The sequence below is a fragment of the Erythrolamprus reginae genome, chromosome 4 (genome assembly GCF_031021105.1).
Source record: "Erythrolamprus reginae isolate rEryReg1 chromosome 4, rEryReg1.hap1, whole genome shotgun sequence".
NCBI classification, from domain to species: domain Eukaryota; kingdom Metazoa; phylum Chordata; class Lepidosauria; order Squamata; family Dipsadidae; genus Erythrolamprus; species Erythrolamprus reginae.
The window spans coordinates 1,711,014-1,732,393 of record NC_091953.1 but is presented as its reverse complement, the minus strand read 5'-3'; the positions used below and the strand labels follow the sequence as shown (position 1 = coordinate 1,732,393).

The window sequence follows — 21,380 nt, the reverse complement described above, 5'->3', positions numbered from 1 at the left end:
TTTATTACTTACTTACTTACTTACTCACTCACTCACTCACTCACTCACTCACTCACTCACTCACTTACTTACTCATTCATTCATTTTGTCCAATACACAATGAGGGTTTTAGTGGGTATATATCTATATACACATAGTAAAATACATGATGAAGGTTATAGAGGAGATACTCATAGTAAAATATATCTAAGAAATAATAGAAAAGAAGATATAGGAATAAAACATATCCATGAAAGAATAGAAGAGATACAGGAATAGAGGAAAGGTATAGGAGATATAGGAGAGCAATAGGACAGGGGACGGAAGGCACTCTAGTGCACTTGTACTCGCCCCTTACTGGCCTCTTAGGAATCTGGAGAGGTCAACCGTGGATAATCTAAGGGTAAAGTGTTAGGGGTTTGGGGATGACACTACTGAGTCAGGTAATGAGTTCCACGCTTCAACAACTCGGTTACTGAAGTCATATTTTTTACAGTCAAGTTTGGAGCAGTTAATATTAAGTTTAAATCTGTTGTGTGCTCTTGTGTTGTTGTGGTTGAAGCTGAAGTATTCTATTCATTTATTATTATTATTATTATTATTTCTTTTAATTCTATTATTTTCTTTCTAATTTTTATTATATTCTTTCTAAGTGGTATTCTATTCCATTCCATTGCCATTGCCATTTGGAATCATGGAAATAAGAAAGTTGGGGGGTGGGGCGGGGGTGGAGGATAGGCTGGAGATGAAAGGGAGAAGTCAATTAAATAATAATAATAATAATGCAATTTTGAAAAAAAAAAACCCAACCCCAAACCAAACAAACTCAGAAATACACCCACCTCACTATGAAAGCGAGCTTTCTCTGATCCATAAAATCCTATAAAGGTTCCTTGAGGTCATCTATCTGGGACCTGCAGGAAATCCTCGACTTACGACCCCAGCGAAGCCCAAAATAAAAATCTTTCGCATCGACGGAAATGTTGGGCTCTTTTGGGGTCTTATTGGGTCATAATGAGGATTATTTGTCGCTCCCTTTCCAGCGCCTCCAAATCCCATCATTCTTTGCGCCGGGTTGACGAGAGCACGCGCTCTAACTGCGGCAGTCGTCGCGGGGCAAATTGTCCCCGCGAAGCCGCCGTTGGCTTTGCCGGAACTGTCTCCGCTCGGCCGCCGTAGGCGAGGGAGCGCGCGCGAAAAACCAGGGCTCGCGGCCTTGGCGTTGCCATGGCGGCGGTGGAGGCCCGTGGAGGGGAAGGCCCGTTGTGGGGTTCTCGGGGCCCCGGTCGCCTCGTTATGGAGGACGAACTTTACCTGGAGAACATCGACGAGTTCGTCACGGACCAGAACCGAGTCGTGAGTGCGGATGCCGGGGGGCGGGAGAGGACGGGGGACCGGGTCGGTGTTAGTAAAAACTTTTATTATGAGCAATAAATAAAATAAATAAATAAAAGGCTTCATGATTGAAAATGCGTTGAGTGGCTTTTTCTCAGGCGCTGCTGCGGGGCCTTTGGGAGCCGAATCCAGCATCCTTCCCCCAACGTGCCTCCAACTCTCATCATCCGCAGCGGACGATGGGTATTGTGGTAGGTCGAGGGTCTCTTGCGAGACTTAAAGCGGCGGCTCTTGAGAGACCCTGGTGAAGCATTATGGCTGCTGTCCTGCAAGGAAGCTCCAACCATCCCATAATATCCTTCGCCTTCGAGGCCCCCTCCAAGAGTCAAAAGAGAGACCCTCGTTGACGGTTTTTTTTGGGGGGGGGGCGTTTTCAAATGACAGGTCTGGTTATGCATCTCTTTTATTTGGGGAGGGGGCTTATCTGCAACCCCCCCCCCCAATGCAGAGCAGCTCTAATTATGCATTCCCCTCTTACATTTAGAATAATAAGGACAAGTGATCATAAATGTATTTTTCTCTCTCAGTGTGTGTAGTAGTAGTAAATGACAAAAAGAATGGGATGACTTCTCCAGAGAAGAAATATATAAACTATTCAATCCTACCTGCGTATGTGTGTCTATAAACAAATTGTATTTATTATCTATCTATCTATCTATCTATCTATCTATCTATCTATCTATCTATCTATCTATCTCTATCCTTCCTTCCATCCATCATCTATCTTCTATCATCTATCTTTTATCTATATCTGAGTTATTTTTTGTCAAGCAGACCAGGTGGGCACTACTGATTTTTGCAGCCTTATTTGAAAAGAAACCATCACAAAAACAGTATATGATAGAAAAAACTTGCTCTTTCAAATGAAATGAAACTGATTGAAGGTGAGAAAACAGCTCTGTTTCTTTACCCTAATCTTCATTAGAAAGAGCAAGTTTTTTTCTATCGCTCTCTGTTTTCTCACCCTCAATCATCTTCATTTTTATTTCATTAGAAAGAGCACTTTTTTCTATCATATATGTTGTTTTTGTGGTGGTTTCTTTTCAAATAAGGTTTCAATTTTATCTGGTCCACTTGACAAAGAATGACCCATCTCTAGCTATCTATTATCTATGTATCTACTATATCTATCTATCTATCTATCTATCTATCTATCTATCTATCTATCTATCTATCTATCTATCTATTATCTATTTATCATCTACCTTCCTACCTACTACCTACCTATCTAGACTGCAAATAAAAAGGAATATGATCTTTCTAGAACAGTAAATATACAGTATAATTATACAGTATATGGATGCATTATAAATACACATAATTGTGCACATACACACACAGTTTAAATGAGAATGGGATAACCTATCCTATTTATATAGTATTTTCATTTATGGCAGCATAATTGCATGCAAACCTCAAATGACTTTCTCCCACCAGAGTTTTGGGCTCCCACCAAAGTCAGCTGTGAGGTACGCTAAACAATTCTGAAGCCTTGGCCTTGTGAACAAGAATACATGCAGCAGCAATCACCTGTAGAGGTGTGGGTTCTGTCTTAGGCTGGAAAGGTCATCCTAAGTGGACTCAAGGACTCTTCCCAACCCCAAGACCAGTGTTCCCTCTAATTTTTTTTTGGGGGGGGGGGCGGAAAAGTATAGTGTCTGAGCGGCAGTCCCTTTGGGACTGGGCGGCACAGAAATATTAAATAAATAAATAAACAAACAAACAAACAAACAAAAAACCCACCCTGTTTTGCCTCAGAGAATTTCAAAATAAAATACTGTACTGTGTGTCTATAACAGTAAGCTCATAATAGGGCAACTCAATCAATATCAAAATGCCACTTAAATAGTTGAGCTAGTTTCAAAATAGATTTTGATTTTCTTTCTCTCTTCCTTACTCCCATTCTTTTTCTTTCTCTTTTCCTTCCTCTTTTTTTTCTATCTGTTTCTCTCTCTTTCTCTATCTCTCCTTCCTTCTCACTATTTCCCTCTCGGCTTCTGGGCAGGTTTGAAAAACTCTGAGTTGATGATGATTTTTAAGTGAGCGATTGCTCACTGCTCAGCTTAGAGGGAACTATGCCCAAGACTATTGTAGTAGTGCAGGTTCAATACGTGGTGGCATTTTTATTAAATAATCGCATGCATTTCTTTGCAGGTAACATATAAATGGCTGAGCTTTACTTTGGGAGTTCACGTGAATCAAGCAAAGCAGTAAGTTATTGATCTCTCTTGCCTGTACGTAGTAGGCCAGATTGTTGTTAAGTGAGTGTTGCCCCGTTTTACAACCTTTCTTGCTACAAGTTCTTTCTTGAGTCTGAGGAATAGAGTGGCATAGAAATCTATTAGATAAATAAATAACATACATACATACATACATACATACATACGTACATACGTACATACATACATACATGGGTCACCCAGAAAGTAATGCACCACATTTTTTTTCTTCGACAATCATTCATTGAACACAGTGAAACTTACACAAAAGAAAGAATGATGTTTCTTCTACACTCCCTATTTTTCCACATAATCTCTGTCCTGTTCTATGGCCTCCCTCCAGCGAGACACAAGGGCGTGTAGGCCCTGTCGGTACCACTCCTTGTTCTGGTCACAAAGCCATTTCTGCACTGTGGAATCACCTCTAATGGCCTCCCCCTCTGTGCCCAGCGACTAACCTTACTTCTGTCGACTGCAGATTCTCCATAAACTGTACACAAACGTTTGTGAATGTTCCCAACAGTTTCTTTCTCCGCTGTGAGAAATCGAATGATGACACGCTGCTTGTAACGTACATCACTTATAGACGCCATTTTGAAACACGGCTGCAGCTACGCTCTCTGTCTGAAGAAACGCAAAATTTACACACGCATTCCTGACAATTCAAATAACACCTATCTAAAGTTTCACATTCGTACCATTACTGTTGGCTGAGAAAAAAAAAGTGGTGCATTACTTTCTGGGCGACCCTCGTACATACATACATACAGTTGTTAAGTGAATCACTCCAGTTGTTAAGTGAATCATCCGGTTGTTAATCTGGCTTCCCCATTGATTTTGCTTGTCACAACCACAATCTGGACTGCCACCACTGAGCAGCGCAGCCACGTGATGTTTTGCTTAAAGACCACTTCATTTAGGGATGGAAATTCCAGAACCACATGTAAACAAGCTTTGTTGCATGCCCATTTTAATTGGGCACATGTTACTTTTTAGGGTAGGGATCTTACCCTCAAAGAGGGGGATGGGAACCAAGTCACCCGGCTGCCTTTCAAGGCCAAGGCAGGACTAGAACTCACAGCCTCCTGCTTTCTAGTTTGGTGCTTTGACCACTAGACGAAACCGCTTTTCATTTTAGCTGTTTAATCTCGAGCTGCCCAGCTTACTTTGGATGACATATGTTCTTATTTAGTTTCTCAGTGGACAGATATTGAAAATTTCAAAAATTAATTGTCTCTTTTAATCTTTGCCTTCCTTTTTCCAGAATGCTATATGATTACGTGGAAAGGAAACGGAAGGAGAACGCAGGAGTCCAGTTGCATGTTACCTATTTACTGGCAGGGAACCTTGTTCAGAACGGCCACACCGTAAGTCAGAAAGGAGTTTTCTCTTGCACTGGACCTTTGAATTTAAATTAGGAAGCTGAAACCTGGCATTGCAGGCTTAAATCGCTCCCTTCAAAATGAGCTCTACAGAGGCCCAGAAAACATGAATGCAGATTACATATGTTAGTAATCAGTCTTGACATATTGGGAGCTAATATATTTTGAGGTTCTAGAAACAGGCCAGAGAAGAGCAACAGAGATGATTAGGGGACTGGAGGCTGAAACATATGAAGAATGATTGCAGGTATTGGGTTTGTCTAGTGAAAAGAAGGACCAGGGGAGACATGACAGCAGGATTACAATATCTCAGGGGTTGCCACAAAGAAGAGGGAGTCAAGCTATTCCCCAAAGTGAAAGAAAGAAAGAAAGAAAGAAAGAAAAGAAAGAAAGAAAGAAAGAAAAGGATCAGGGGAGTTGTGATAGCAGCCTTCCAATATCTCAAGAGTTGCCATAAAGAAGAGGGAGTCAACCTATTCTCCAAAGCACCTGAGGGTAGAACAAGAAGCAATGGGTGGAAACTAAACAAGGAGAGAAGCAACCAAGAAGAAATTTCCTGATAGTGAGAACAATTAATCAGCGGGTTTCTGATTTTAGCTGTAAATGCTCCAACACTGGAAGTTTTTAAGAAGAGATTGGTTGTGTTTCTGTTTCGTTTCTTTCCTATTCTTACTCTACTCCCTTCTCTTCTATTTTATTCTATTCTAATTTGCTAAAGTAATAAGCTGCCTTTTCATTTTAGTACCACAAGGTTGCAGTAGTGAGAGAAGATAAATTAGAAGGTAAGTTTGTTCAAAACTTCAAAATCACCTCTGCAAAATACGACAAGGTTTTTTTGGGGTGTATGCATGTATGTATGTATGCATACATAGATATATATAGTGGTACCTCTACCTGAGAATGCCTCTACTTACAAACTTTTCTAGATAAGAACCAGGTTTTCAAGATTTTTTTGCCTCTCCTCAAGAACCATTTTCCACTTACAAACCTGAGCCTCCGAAACTGTAACCGGAAAAGGCAGGGAGTAGCCTCCGCGGGGCCTCTCTAGGAATCTCCTGGGAGGAAACAGGGCCGGAAAAGGTGGAGAGAAGCCTCCGTGGGGCCTCTCTAGGAATCTCCTGGGAGGAAACTGCTGAAAAAGATGGGGAGAAGCCTCCGTGGGGCCTCTTCAGGAATCTCCTGGGAGGAAATGGCCGGAAAAGGCAGGTAGAAGCCTCCATGGGGCCTCTCTAGGAATCTCCTGGGAGGAAACAGGGCCTCCACCCTCCCTGTGGTTTCCCCAATTGCACACATTATTTGCTTTTACATTGATTCCTGTGGGGAAAATTGCTCCTTCTTACAAACATTTCTATTTAAGAACCTGGTCACGGAACGAATTAAGTTTGTAAGTAGAGGTGCCACTGTGTGTGTGCATACATACATACATACATACACACACACACACACACACCCTGTGAGGTGGGCTGGGCTGAGAGGGGGCGATAGACACCCAATTTACCCCACTTGTTTTGAGAAATCCTCCCTGCCTCCCTCTCCCTCCTTCAAGCGGCTTCTTCCTCCTTTTCCAGCCATGAAGTCCAAGTTCTCCTCGGTGGCCAGTGTGCACGTCTACAGCATCCAGAAAGCCCAGCTGAGGGATAGCAGCCCCCTCTTCAACACCGACTACGACATCCTCAAGGCGAATCTAGAGAACTGCAGCAAGTGAGTGAGCCCCTGGCAAGGCGGACTATCTATGGAAATCGGGTGGGCAGAGTTTCCCCTCCTATTTCCCTCCCCCAAAATTAAGGTGCATATTATACTCTGAAAAATATGGTACATTTTGGGCTAAATTGTGGCCGTCAATGGAGGACTGCCTGTATGTAGTTCCATTGCTAGCTGAACGTGCTTGTTCTGTGCCTAGATTTAGCGCCATCTGCTGTCCTGACGCCGTCCTCAGACCTGTCACTGAAGGCTCCCCGGCTGAGACCCCTACCCAGCTGTCCCCACAGCCTCCGCCCACCACAAGTGTGCCCCCCCTCGCTCCTCCCGCGCTCAATGGCCATGCTCCAGGCACGTCTTCCAAGCAGCCCGCCCAGCCGGCGAAAGGCATCATGGGAATGTTTGCGGCCAAAGCAACCTCCAAAACCAAGAACACCAGCAAGGAAGCTAAACCGGAGACCAAAGAGACCCCCAGTGTAAGTGTTCAGGTCTGGAGGACAGAAGGGAAAGGGGGGACATGATCGAAACATTTAAATATGTTTAAGGGTTAAATAAGGTTCAGGTGGGAAGTGTTTTTAATAGGAAAGTGAACCCAAGAACAAGGGGACACAATCTGAAGTTGGTTGGGGGAAAGATCAGAAGCAACGTGAGAAAATATTATTTGACTGAAAGAGTAGTAGATCCTTGGAACAAACTTCCAGCAGACGTGGTTGGTAAATCCACAGTAACTGAATTTAAACATGCCTGGGATAAACATAGATCCATCCTAAGATAAAATACAGGAAATAGTATAAGGGCAGACTAGATGGACCATGAGGTCTTTTTCTGCCGTCAGTTAGTCTTCTAAAAATACTTGGCGGGAGAACCAGGGCTGGCTGGGGAATTGTGGGAGTTGAAGTCCACAAGTCTTAAAGCGGCCAAAGTTGGAGAGCCCTGACTTAGAGGACCCTTCTTGCCCCTTCCACCTCTATCATTCACGGCTGGCTGAGAAATTCTTGGAGTGGAAGTCCACAAGTCTTCAAATAGGCATATTTGGCTCTTCTATGACTTGTGGACTTCAACTCCCAGAATTCCTGAGCCTATCATGCTAGCACAGGAATTCTGGGAGTTGAAGTCCACATGTCATAGAAGAGCCAACTTTGCCTACCCTTGGCCAAGTTTGAAGACCTCTGATGAGAGGTGGGTTCCTCCTGGAACTGGTAGCAAGCCCCTTGTGGCCTCACGATGATGTCACGGAACCGGTTCTGTAGGTGCTGGCCCATGGACAGCGGCATCTTTTTTTAAAAAAACAGCAACATTCATTCATTCATTTTTTCATTCATTCATTCGGATTTCTAGGCCCCAGCGGACTCAGGGCAGCTTATAAAGTAAAATCAATACAAAATTTATGAAACCCAAACATAAAAACTTAAATCTTAAAACCTCAGACATTTAAAACCATTTCAACCAAATCCATCCCAAACTCAGTCATACTATCAGCTGAAGCAAAAAAGTTTTTTTTTAAATTATTTTTTAAAAATTATTTTAAAAATCATTTCTTCCCCTTTCTGCACATGTGCAGAAATTGAGCTTTTAGCACTGTGCATGCGTCGCCATCTAGTTTTCGGGGGTTTTATGGGGGGTGCGGGAGATTTTTCTAACGGACTTTTCGGCACTGCGCACTACCCATGCGGTGTGGTCACACGGCGAGGGAGGGAGCGAACCAGCAGTTAGAGCCGGGGTGGCGCAGCAGGTAGAGTGCTGTACTTCAGGCCACTGAAGCTGACTTGTAGATCTGAAGGTCAGCGGTTCAAATCTCATCACCGGCTGAAGGTTGACTCAGCCTTCCATCCTTCTGAGGTGGGTCAAGTGAGGACCCGGAATGTGGGGGCAATAGCCTAGCTCTGTTAAAAAAGTGCTATTGCTAACATGTTGTAAGCTGCCCTGAGTCTAAGGAGAAGGGCGGCATAAAAATCGAATGAATAGAAATATATATATATATGTTAGAGCCCAATGTTACAATGGAATCAAATCTAATATTAATATTATGATTGTAAGTTGAGGACTGCCTGTCATCGCTGAAGTTATATTATTTATTTTTTTATTGTGTTTCTGAGACATCTTCTTTTCTAACCGTTTCTTTTCATGGCTTCTAGGTTTCGGTGACCAACCACAGCAAAGCAGCCCCAGCGAAAGGAAATATGCTGAACAACTTCTTCGGCAAGGCCGCTGTTAGCAAAGAGGGTGAGCCTCTCTCTGTATTTTCTCCTCCGTGGTTAAGTACAAGTACACAGTCGAGCCCAAGTATTCCATTCCGAAGCATGGACACTTGTTAAGTGAGTTTCGCTCCATTTTTACGACTTCCCTTGCCAGCGTTGTTAAGTAAGCTAGCAGGGCAGTTGATAAGTGAATTTGTCTTTCCCCCTCGACTTTGACCCCAAGATACTGCAACCGTCATAAATGTGAGTCAGTATGATCCTCCCACTAATGACTGCATGACTTTGTTACTTGTATTCTTAACAATTTATATTGACCTGGTTCCTAGTACGATTGGATTTCTTATTTGTACCTGGACTATCATTGAGTGCTGTACCATATGATTCTTGATGAATTTATCTTTTCTTTTTATGTCCACTGAGAGCATCTACACCAAAGACAAATGCCTTGTGTGTCCAATCACACTTGGCCAATAAAGAATTCTATTCTATTCTATTCCTTTCCTCTTCTCTTCTCTTCCCTTCTCTTCTCTATCATTCCCATTCCATATTCTATTCTATTCTTTCCTATTCTATTCCTATTCCATTCCCATTCCCTATTGTATTCTTTATTTATTTATTTATTTTTATTTATTTATTTTGTCCAATACATAATACACATTGAAGAGAATAGATATGTAATAATATAAATAAAGAAAAGAATAGAAGAAAATATATAAAACTGTAGGTGAACATATTTTAAAGGAAGAAAAGATAAATGAGATAAGGAGAGAGTATTGGACAGGGGACGGAAGGCACACTGGTGCACTTATGCATGCCCCTTACTGACCTCTAAGGAACCTGGAGAGGTCAATCGTGGATAGTCTAAGGGAAAAATGTTGGGGGTTAGGGGTTGACACTACTGAGTCAGGTAATGAGTTCCACGCTATTCTATTCCCTTCCCATTGCATTCCATATTCTATTTTATTCTTTCCTATTCCATTCCATATTCTATTCTATTCTAATTCTGTTCCATTCCATTTCTATTTCTGTTCCCATTCCATCCCTATCCTATCCTATCTTATTGAATCCAAGTGTAAATCACATGACCATGGGGGTTTACATTCCATGGCTCATAAGTGTGGAAAACGGTCAGAAGTCACCTTTCAGTGCTGTTGTAATTTTTAACGGTCACTGAAATGAAGTGCTGTGAGTCTACAATTAACCTGCCTATGAGCCCGTTGCAAAGAGTCTGAATTTTGACCATGTGACCCATACGAGGAGGCTTCAAAGTTTGTAAGAATGAAAAACACTTTTTTCACTACCCGTATGAGTTCGCATGGTCATTAAATGAATGATTGTTAAATCGTGGACTATCTGTTCTAAAAAAAAGAAAAGATTGAACATTGGTTTTGATTGGAGGCAGCTTGCTGCCGTTGGTGGCTGACGGGATAATGATGTCTTCGGAGAGGGGTGGCATACAAATCTAATAAATAATAATAATAATAATTTCCTATTTTCCTCCCTTCTGTGCAGACAAAGCCAGTGCTGAACCCGAGCAACCGAAGGAAGAGCGGTCGGTGGCCAAGTCTCCGGTTTCCTCCACGGACGCCAAATCTCCTCTTAATCTTCCTGGTCATGAGAAGCCCAGCAAAGTGGCTGAGCCAGCCAGAGGGCAGCAGAAGGATAAGAAAAGGTAGTGGGTTTGTGTTTACCTTTGTGATCCAGGCTACAAAGAGTTGGCATGCTTTAGTTGTTTGTCTGATTGATTGCAAAATTGAATTGAATTGAATTTATTAGATTCATAAGCCGCCCTTCTCCAATGGACTCATATACAGTAAATACAGTACCCCATCTTACGAACCTAATTAGTTCCGGAAGAAGGTTCGTAAGGCGAAAAGTTCGTAACACGAAACAATGTTTCCCATTGGAAACAATGTAAAAGCGATTAATGCGTGCAAGGGGAGGGGAAATCCCAAAATGGCGCTCCGCTGGGCCAAAACGTGGCCTCCAGGAAGGAGGTCTTCGTGACATCAAAGCTCTGCCCATGGAATTCCCTATTGGGATTCCCCACCTCCTTTCCAGCCTCCAGATCGGCCGAAAACACCGAGAAAAAACGGCGCTCCACCGTGCAGCGCCACCTGGCTGTAACCTTCTGAAACAGCCGGGCGCTTCTCGGCGGCCTCTGGAACCCGAACCCGAACCTCCGGGTTCGGGAGAACGCCGAGATGCCCCCCTGCTGTTTAAGAAGGTGACAGGTGGGGGGCAGCACTTCTCGGTGGCTACCCAAACCCGAAAAGTTTGGGTTCGGGTTCAGGAGCCCCCCGGCTGTTTTAAAAGGTGACAGCCAGGCAGCGGCGCCCAGTGGAGCGCCATTTTGCGATCCGCGGTGGGTTCGTAAGGCGAAAAAAGTTCGTAAGAAGAGGCAAAAATTTTCTGAACCCCGGGTTCATATCTCGAAGTGTTCGTATCAGGAGGGGTTCGTATCACGAGGTACCACTGTACAATCAGTAAAACCCATGAATTTAAAAAATCCACCCGTCAATCATTCATCATAAAACCTTCATCATAATATAAAACATTCTTCATAAAAACATTCATCTGTCAATCATTCATCGATTCGGGTTGGCGCAGTGTGTGTGTGGTGGTCTTTCCCAATCCTGATAATTTTAAGAGGGGTGGACATAATCGATGCTTTTGAGTTTGAAACCCCAGAATCCCCCAGGCAGCACATGTGGATTTCAACTGCCAGAATTCCCCAGCTAACAGGTGAAAATGCAGGAAAAAATAATACTGTATAAGACACACTGGAGTATAAGACGCACCTTAGTTTTGGGGGAAGAAAATAGGGAGAGAAAAAATCTGCTTACCAGGAATTCCTCTGGCCAGCATCCTTAGTCTGGTCAGCTTCAGCACATTATTTTATCCCCTGGTTAGCGCTAAAAAAGCCTTTTTCGGAGGCATAGGAATGAAAACAAGCCTGCCAAGACTTAGGCCTGGGAAAAAACTTATTGTCAGAGGGAGCAGGAAGTGGGGAAGATAATTAAATCTTTAATTTAAATAATAAAATTGGCATATAAATCTAATAAATAAATAAATTAGCACCTTGTTAGGGCTGGAAAAAACGCTTTGAAAAAGCTACATTCACAGACGCACCCAAATTTTCAGCCTGTTTTAGAGGGGGGGGAAGGTGCATCTTATACTCTGAAAAATACGGTAATTGGAAGACTAGTATGTCTTAAAAAAACAACAATTCAGCTTAACTTGCCTTGCTTCAATTTTTAATGGTGGCAGAAAAGTCCTGGCTGAAAGATAAGATTAGATTAGATTTATTGGATTTATATGCCGCCCACTCCGCAGACTCGGGGCGGCTCATAACAATGGTAAAAACAGTACATGGTAACAAATCTAATATTTAGCAATCTAAATTACAGTTTTAGGTGAAAAAGTCCATAAAAGAAACCCCAATATATAAAAGACAAGCACACAATCAATCATACACCAAAACTACATGGGCAAGGGGGAGGTGAAAGTTGTAACATTTATTTTTAAAGGAAAACCTTTCTTCTGTGCCTACAAAGTGGACTTAGTTTGGCAAGACTATTTAGGGCATTCTCCACTGAGCTATTTATTTCATTTTAAAAGGTAAATAAAACATTGTCCTCTAGCTTAAATCAGAGGTTAAGTTGAGTTTTGACCCATTTTATGGCTTTTTTTGCCAAGGTTGTTAAGTGAAAATCAGAAACGGTCGTATATGTGAAACACAGTCATAAGTCTCTTTTCTTCAGTGCCGTCGTAACTTCGGATGGTCACTTAGTGAACGGTCGTAAAGCTGAGGAATGGCTGCTTTGGCAAAGCTTTCCTTTTCCTTCCTTTTTAAACATAATCCAAGCTCTCTTTTCTCCCAGACCAAAGAGGACAGACGGGTCTGATGAGGAAGACAAAGGAACTGGACGCCTGAAGAAGAAAAGGCGTCGAATCAAACAGCCTCAGTCAGACAGCAGCGACGATGAGGAAGGTGAGTAGAGGCCAGGATGGGGCCCACCCGACACTTTTAAAATCAACCCTCGAAGCCAATTTGAACCCTCGTAAATCTTTGGCTGGGCTTCCCAGCCTGGAAAAATATACTGCTCAAAATAAATAAATAAAGGGAACACTTAAAAAATCAGAACATAACTCAAGTCAATCCGACTTCTGTGAAATCCAACTGTCCACTTAGGAAGCAACACTGACTGACAATCAATGTCACCTGCTGTTGTGCACATTCAACTTTGTACAGAACAAAGGATTCAGTGAGAATATTTCATTCCTTCAGATCTAGGATGGGGTCTTTGAGTGTTTTCCCTTTGGGGTTTTTTGAGCAGTGTATACAGGGTGCGTTCCAAAAGTAATGCAATTTTTTTAAAAAAGTAATTTATGGAACAGATTTGCACAAACACTTAAAAATTCTTCAAAGTCCTGTCCTTGGGCCTTTACACATTTTTTCCAGTGACTCTGCCATGACCGGTACGCGCCCTGGAAAGCGTCTTCAGGGACCTCTCGCAAGGTCTTTGTCACGGCTGATTGGATCGCTTCTATGGATAAAAAACAGGTTCCTTTCAGGGCTGGGAACAAAAAGAAGTCTGCTGGGGCGACATCAGGACTATGCGGGGGGTGGGGCAATGTTGGCACCTGGTGTTTGGCCAAGAACTCACAGACTCGTAGTGTGTTGTGGCAAGGTGCGTTTTTCGTCCATAGAAGAGATCCAATCAGCCGTGACAAAGATCTTGCGAGAGGTCCCCAAAGACGCCTTCCAGGGAACGTACCGGTCACGGCAGAGTGGCTGGAAAAAATGTGTAGAGGCCCAAGGACAGGACTTTGAAGAATTTTAAGTGTTTGTGCAAATCTGTTCAATAATTACTTTTTTAAAAATTGCATTACTTTTGGAATGCACCCTGTATATATATATATACATGCAGAGGCCTCCTTGACTATCTGGAGCCTTGGAATACCAAGAACAAAAGGTTGCGTTCTGCAGCCAAGTCATATAAACAATACGAAAAAGGGACAAATAATATTTCTCTTCTTGCTACGGTAGAACTTCAAGCATTCATCCTTCAAAGATCATTTGTGAAGCCTGGGACGGTGAAAGAAACAGCCAAATGGGCAAACCAGAAGTTCAGAAAACAGACTTCCAGTTTGCCCGGTGGGGGTGGGGGGGTGTTTCACACTCCGGGGCTTCAGGAAGCTTCCCAGAATATATTTTGCAATTACTTGATTTCCCAATAAAGAATTGCCCAATAAAAGTGGGCAACATGAAAGGAGACTGGAAGGTATTTAGCACAATGTTTCTTTGGCGTAAATGAAGGAGATCGCTCAGTATGGTGAAGCAGGGAAAGTATCGCCCCAGGCAAAGCCGTATTCTGGACCTCTCTCAGTCTCAGATACTTGTGGGGTCATTTGTTTAAAGGCAGAAGGAAAGGATACAGCTGAACTCGCAGAGGCGACAGCTAGTCAAAATTACAACGTTGTTCCTTCTTGCAGACTCTCCCTCACTGCCGACCCCTGAGGACCATCCTCCTGAGCCAGCCCAGAAGCCTCAGACAGCACCTGCACCGGTGGAGGTAAATATGCCTAAACACAGATGTGTGGGTGTGAGAGAGGAGAGAAGAAAAAAGGAAGGAAGGAAAGAGAAAGAAAGAAAGAAAGGTGTGTGTGAAGCAGAAAGAAACGAAAGAGAAAAGAGAGAAACAGTTCAATTGAAGGTGTGGGTTATCACTTATAAAGCCCTACATGACTTAGGGCCAGATTATTTACAGGATCACCTGCTGCTGCATAGCTCCCAGCGACCGAATTGGCCTTCTCCGGGTTCCATTGGCTAGACAGTATTGATTGACAGGGCCGCAGGGGAGGGCCTTTTCTGTGGCAGCACCCTACTGGCCTTCCTGGAAGTCTTGAAGACTTGGGTCCTTTGAGTGAATGCTACACCTTCTAGATCCGGCCACAAAAAGTGTGAATGTTTTTATTAAGGTATTTTAAATTGTTTTTTAGATAATATTCTTGCTGTAAGCCACCCAGAGTCCTTTGGGAGTTGGGCGGCATGTGAATTAGATTAATAAAACAAATTAAAAAACAGAAGGAAAAAATGCAAGAGAAGGATGAGAAAGAAAGGGAAGTAAGGGAAAGGAGAGAAGAAAGAAGGAAAAGAGAAGGAAGAAAGGAAAAGATGAAGGAATGAAAAGAAAGGAGAGAATAAGGAAGAGGAGGAAGGGAAGGAAGGAAGGAAAGAACATTGGGTATGTACCTCCAGCCTTATAATAACAGGAGGTCCTCAACTTACATAGGTGACTGTTTGAAGATATGGCAACCCTGAAAAAAAGTGACTCAGTAACAGTTTTTCACACATATGACCATTACAGAATCCCCATGGTCATATTATCAAAATCATTCCACTTGGCAACTGGGATGTACTTAACAACGGTTGCAGCATCCTTCGTGTGTGTTTGTGTGTGTGTGTGTGTGTGTGTGTGAGAGAGAGAGAGATGTGATTCCCTTTGGTAACCTTCTGACCAGCAAGGTCAGTGGGCGAAGCACTGCAGCTTTGCTTCACTATGAAAAGTGAGGGTGTAAAACAGGGCAAAACTCACTTTTAAAAAAAAAAAAAAGTCTTAGGAATACAAACGTTGGGCTCAACTGTGGTTGTAAGTCGAGGACTACCTCTGTAAGTGGGAAAGGATTCCGTAAGGCTGACGCTAATAGCCTGAGTTGAGTCCCGCTGGATCCAGCCAAAGGGATCTCTAAATGCCCTGGATCTCTTTTCTCCCAGGTGCCACACAAACAGGTGTGCCCTGGCTCTTCCCCTCTGCAAGAAGACGAGTCCACGAGGCTTTTATTAACCCACAATTTATTAATAAATTGTTAATAATAAACAATTTGTGTCGCATTGATTGTTTTTAATGTTAAGGGCTTTTAATTCTACTTTTATTAATTGGATTTGTATTGTTTACTGTATTTATTGTTGTTGTGAGCCGCCCCGAGTCTTCGGAGAGGGGCGGCATACAAATCTAATAAATTAAATTTATTAATGATTTGTTTATTAATTGTAAAACAAATATTAATACGTTTATTGATAAATAGCAAAACTTTCGGCGACAGTGACTGACAACGGTGCTTGTGAAATATGGTTGAGCAGGGCAGGGGGCTCCTCACTCACTCCCTTCCTTTCTCCTTCCCTCTTCCCTCTTCCAGGCTTCCGTGGGGGTGAAGAAACGCAAGCGGAAACGGGTCTTGAAATCCAGAACATTTGTGGATGAAGAAGGCTGCATCGGTAGGTAGCCCAGAGGTCCCCGGGCACGATCGGCCTCAATGCCATTGTAACTTGGAACGGTCACTAAGCAAACTGCTGTAAATCAGTGAAGCGGTAGACGTTATGTGCTAGTGTATGGAGGCTGTGAAGGTCTGGATGGGAGATAATAATAATAATTATTATTATTATTATATTTTTATATATATGTGTGTGTGTGTGTGTGTGTGTCACATGGTTTTTTTGCTGAATTTGAAAATTAAGGGGGACTAGGATAGATCTATATTTCGGTCTTATTTTGGCCTCATCAGCTAGCCATACCCACTGGGATTTGAACCTGCAACCTTTGCCTTATAAGGCAGAGAATTATCCTCTAGGCTACGGTATCCAATCCCTTCAGCTCTCCACCAGGGAAGGGTTACATATTTTTGTGTCGAATGACCCTGGTGTATTGAAGGAACATCACAGCTCCTTTTTTGCCTCTCGGCCCAACCCAGGGCCATTTCCAAGGCAGTTGATTTTATTGATAGCCAACAATTCTATCTGTATGTGTCACAAGTTTTTTTTTGCTGAATTTGAAAATTAAGGGAGACTAGGATAGATCTATTTCGGCCTTATTTTGGCCTCATCAGTTAGCCATACCCTCACTGGGACTTGAACTGCAACCTTTGCCTTGTAAGGCAGAGAATTATCCTCTAGGCTACAGTATCCAATCCCTTCAGCTCTGCACCAGGTTACATATTTTTGTGTCGAATCACCCTGGTGTATTGAAGGAACATCACAGCTCCTTTTTTGCCTCTCGGCCCAACCCAGGGCCATTTCCAAGGCAGTTGATTTTATTGATAGCCGACAATTCTATCTATATGTGTCACAAGGTTTTTTTTGCTGAATTTGAAAATTAAGGGAGACTAGGATAGATCTATTTCGGCCTTATTTTGGCCTCATCAGCTAGCCATACCCTCACTGGGTATACTGTATATATAAAACATAACAACATAATAAATATAGTATAATAATATAATAAGTCAAGGACTACCCATACAGCATTGTTTGCTACGTTGCTGCAAGCAGCCCTAACTCCTCCTTTATCATAAAACTAAACGCACCTAATCCCTGCAAGCGACGTTCTCTTCCGGAGAGCAAGCAAGAGAAAGGAACCTTCCAGGTCTTGTCCATGTCAACTTGTGTCTCTTCTCGTTCCCCAGTGACGGAAAAAGCCTACGAGAGCGAATCCTGCATGGAGAGCGAAGAGGACGTCCGGACAAAACCCGTCGCGGCTCACAAGACCCCTGCTGCGCCCCCCAAAAGAGACGCCAAGGAGGAGAAGAGGGGCACCAAGAAAGGAGGGGTGGTCCCTGGCAGCAAGGCCAACAAGCAGTCCTCCATCATGGGCTTCTTGCAGAAGAAATGAACCCCGGTCTCCTCCAGGATTTGCAGGAATCCCTGCGCGAGGGAGCCTCTCACCTCGGAAGGACGGGATTTGCTACGTAGCTGGGCTCTCAGGATCCAGATGGAGGGATTTCTGGAAAGATCCTGGAATTGGGCAGACACACCGGGTGCTGGAAGCCTAGCACGGGGAAAACCAGGCTCTTGGAAGTCTTCAATCGAAGGCAGTACGCCTTCCTTGGATCATTTAAAAGCAGAGGTTTTGAGGCAGGTCCTCCAACATTTTTGTTTCAGAAATTTGAACTGCCTTCCCTCCTCCTCCTCCTCGGCGGCGGGCTTGCAACCTCTCTCTTGGGAAGGGGGGTTATCTTTGGGGCCGCAAGTTGCCCCCCTCGTTGACAGGAGGTCCATGGGGGTCTCTGGAGGGAAGCCAGCAGAGATGCCTCTTAAGAAGATCTAGGTGAGACTTCATGGTTCCACCGGGCGCCCTTTCAAGAAGACCTCACGACCCCACAGGACACGAGACCCCTACGAAATCTCATGATCCGCCAAGACTTACAGCTGGAAACATCTGGCACTTTGAGGATCTCCACTGCCTAGCTCAGTAAGGCCCCTCTCTTCTCCAGCAACAATTGCCAAGTCAAGATTGTTGACGGACATTTTGGTCTCCTAAGAAGGCCGTCTATTTTCTTCCAATTCCTTCAAGCAAACAATCCAGATTGTGCTGATTTTGCGACCAGCTTTGGATCCCGGAAAGCTGTGATCCAGCCTCAGGAAGATCCCCAGCCTGGGAATCGACTCTTGAAGCCCCCTACTCGAATTGATCATTATGAATGAGAAACCCTTCAGGATTGGCCAGGAGCACTGTTGGGATAGAAGGTGCCACACATTCAGCCGAAATAACTACACATTACTTCCCAATGTGGTTATGTGAGCTAGTGGCTCTGGTTTTCTCGCCTCCAAACAATGTGTCTTTGGCTTGAACCCTCTACGAGGGGAAGGGGGGATGTATAACAGCCCCTCCATAAGCTGAGTTGAAGGGAGGCATGGAAGAATTGGTGGCCTTTTGCTATTTTGTGAGCAGGGTCTGCTTAAGAAATTGGCCGTTGATACTGAAGGAACAAGAAGGAAGACACTTGTGGGCCCAGCTCCAAAGAAATAAAACTTAAAGATCTACAGAGGCCTCAAGTGTAGGTACAATAGACAGCCCTACTCGGGACATTGTCAGTTATTTTGTGACAAAAACCACAACTGCCTCTTGGATTATCATTTCGCCTCTCTCTGGTGTGTGTCTCCTCCACTTTTCAGGAGTTTTTTAATAAGTGGTAGTGTTATTTTCCCGGGGGCGGGAGGGAGGAGGAGGAGGGGAGAGAGAAGGAGCAGGCACACCAGGCAAGTATTGTAGGGGCACACACACAAGCACAGATTAACACAGTTCAATTATAGCGACAGTTAACGGCTTCATGTTTGAACTGTAGACATGCAGATAATGTCTCGATAATGAGGCAGATCCATGCATCTCCTTTCCCCAACTTGTGGCTATTTAGATTTTTTTTGCAGCTGAATAACAATAGTTGAGTTACAGGGCGTCCTGGAAAAGATGCTTTCCAAGAAGTTATCCCCTCAAACTCTCTCTTTAAATTCCCAATGGCTTCTTAGAATGAATTATCTGTTTCAGGGATCTCCAACCTTGGCCACTTTTAAGACTTGTGGACCAACTCTCAGAGTTGCAGTCCACAAGTCTTAAAAGTGTCCAAGGTTGGAGACCCCAGGTCTATTTGGCCTCCTAGAAACCCAAAGGGGAAAGCTTTAACCATTTCAGCTAAAAGTGTGTTTTTTTCGACAGTAGTTTTAAGCCTGAAAAAGCTGGATTCCAGCTATGCTGCTAACGAGCAAGTTTAATCCCTTACTTAAAAATTTAAAAAAATTGTCCCCAAACTATTTAGATAGCAAGGAATGTCTCTCGCCCTGGTTCAATCGGCTTCTGGGCCCGTGTTTCCTAACCTTGGCAAGAGGGCTGGACTTCGGTTCCTAGAGTTCCCCAGCCAGCTCTTCCTCAATTGGGGAATTCTGGGAGTTGGAAGTCTAGCCTGGACTTCAACTCCCAGAATTCCTCAATTGAAGCAGAGCTGGCTTGGGGGGCTCTGAGAGCGGAGGTCCAGCCCTCTTAAAACCTGCCAAGGTTGGGAAATACTGCAATCCTCGTGGTAACGAATGCACCAGGGCAATAATCATATGTGGACTTCAACTCTTTCAGAATTCCTGAGCTAGCATGATTGGCTCAGGAATTCTGGGATTTGAAGTCCACAAGTCATAGAAGAGTCACCTTTGCCTACCCGTGCACCAGGGCAATAATAATACAAATATTTTTGGGGTGTGCGTTTTGTCAACTTCCTATCAAGAACCAGTCTGTAGTGTTAAAGCATGTAAATTCAATTTTTTAAAAAATAATCCAGTTTTGTATATCAAACACCAGGGCAGGGAATGAGTTTATCTCTGTTTGGGAGAGAATTATGGGTTGGATGAGTTAAGAGGTTAACAAAACTTGGCCTTTCCCGAATTTCCCCTCTTTTTTTAAATGTCTTTTTTTCAAACATTTCTCCCCAATTTCCCCCCCCCCCCCCCCCCCCCCCCCCCCCCCCCCCCCCCCCCCAAGAAATGTATACCAGAAAAGCCAAGTTGAATAAAGACGTGGTCTTGTATGCTACCTTTTCCCCCTCTTAATTTTTGTTTTTGGCAACATATGTGTTTGGTTTGGGATTTGTGTTTGTCCTGCCCTTTGGTGAATGTCCTATTTTGAAACTTTCCCACCCAAGTGAATACAGTAGTACTTGGAAAGCGAGTCCATCCATAGCTGCCCTCATTAACGTTAAAAATCCTATTTTAAACAAAATAATCAAGTTGGAAGGGACTTTCTAGCCCAAGATATTGGAATACAGCTATGTTGTCACTTCCTAGTACTTCTTTTTATTAAACTTGACACCCCCAATTCCTGCAACTGTTCTTTGTATGTTTTAGCCTCCAGTCCCCTCATAATCTTGACACTTAAATATAGCTGGAATTCTTTACTAATCCAGACATTTCAGATCTTGCCATAGATACAATCAAGAACTTTTTGAGTTCAATCCTTACTACTTGTATGGCCCCATCCCTAAACAGGTTGTCCTCAGTTTTGACCACAATTGGTCAGGAAATTCATATTTTTAAGTGATGGGCCATTAAGTGAGACATGGCAATTACATTAAATGCACGCCCATTTTTGGCAATGGTCATTAAGCAAGATGATGGCACCCAGCTTCATGTATTAGCCTGTCTTGAGGTCAGCACTCACTTTGAGAGGAGGGCTACCACATCTGGACTGAAAAATGTCTGGATGGAATGGCCTACGGGCCTCAGGCCTAGCTATCTTGTATGGGCCATACACCGCGCGTCATACATGTGTGTGGTGGTATTTGTGAGGAAAATGGTATGTTTTATGGCACACTCAAATCTCATTTTGATGAAAGGACACGAGGTAAAAATATAAAGTGCAATTTTCATTTCTCTCAGCCAAGAATCTCTTGGACCTTCTGACAGGATATTTGAGACTTTGGGATGTGTAATTTTGTGTGTAGAGAGAGATATATAGTTGTGTAACATCTTTTTTTGCTGATAATGAAAAGCTATAATTATGTATATAGATCTGTAGCAGATGCGTGTATGCGGGATAACGTTATTCACATGTTTTACACGCGTCAATTCAGCCTTCGGAGACTCGTTAGGCTCCACCTCTTTGGCGATGGGGGGGGGAAGAGCGAGCCGCGTCGCGCGCCAGAAGGCCGGCGCTCATGAGTATTCACGAAGTGGGCGTAGCCACCGCCCGACG

General features: G+C 43.5%; 1 protein-coding gene across 2 annotated transcripts; it reads left to right on the top strand.

The window, feature by feature from the left end:
- Positions 1–1,056: 1,056 nt before the first annotated feature.
- On the top strand, positions 1,057–20,222 carry POLD3 (DNA polymerase delta 3, accessory subunit). 2 transcript variants are annotated; one of them, XM_070749417.1, is made up of 12 exons: positions 1,057–1,335; positions 3,529–3,584; positions 4,858–4,960; positions 5,718–5,757; positions 6,544–6,676; positions 6,876–7,149; positions 8,809–8,896; positions 10,384–10,543; positions 12,756–12,865; positions 14,371–14,450; positions 16,075–16,153; positions 17,335–20,222. In XM_070749417.1, the coding sequence occupies exons 1-12, from the start codon at positions 1,207–1,209 to the stop codon at positions 17,538–17,540; spliced, it is 1,458 nt and encodes a 485-aa protein (XP_070605518.1). In that variant the 5' UTR covers positions 1,057–1,206; the 3' UTR covers positions 17,541–20,222. The 2 variants fall into 2 exon arrangements, with proteins under 2 accessions (XP_070605518.1, XP_070605519.1); XM_070749418.1 differs by lacking the exon at positions 1,057–1,335 and adding an exon at positions 1,465–1,565.
- Positions 20,223–21,380: the final 1,158 nt, after the last annotated feature.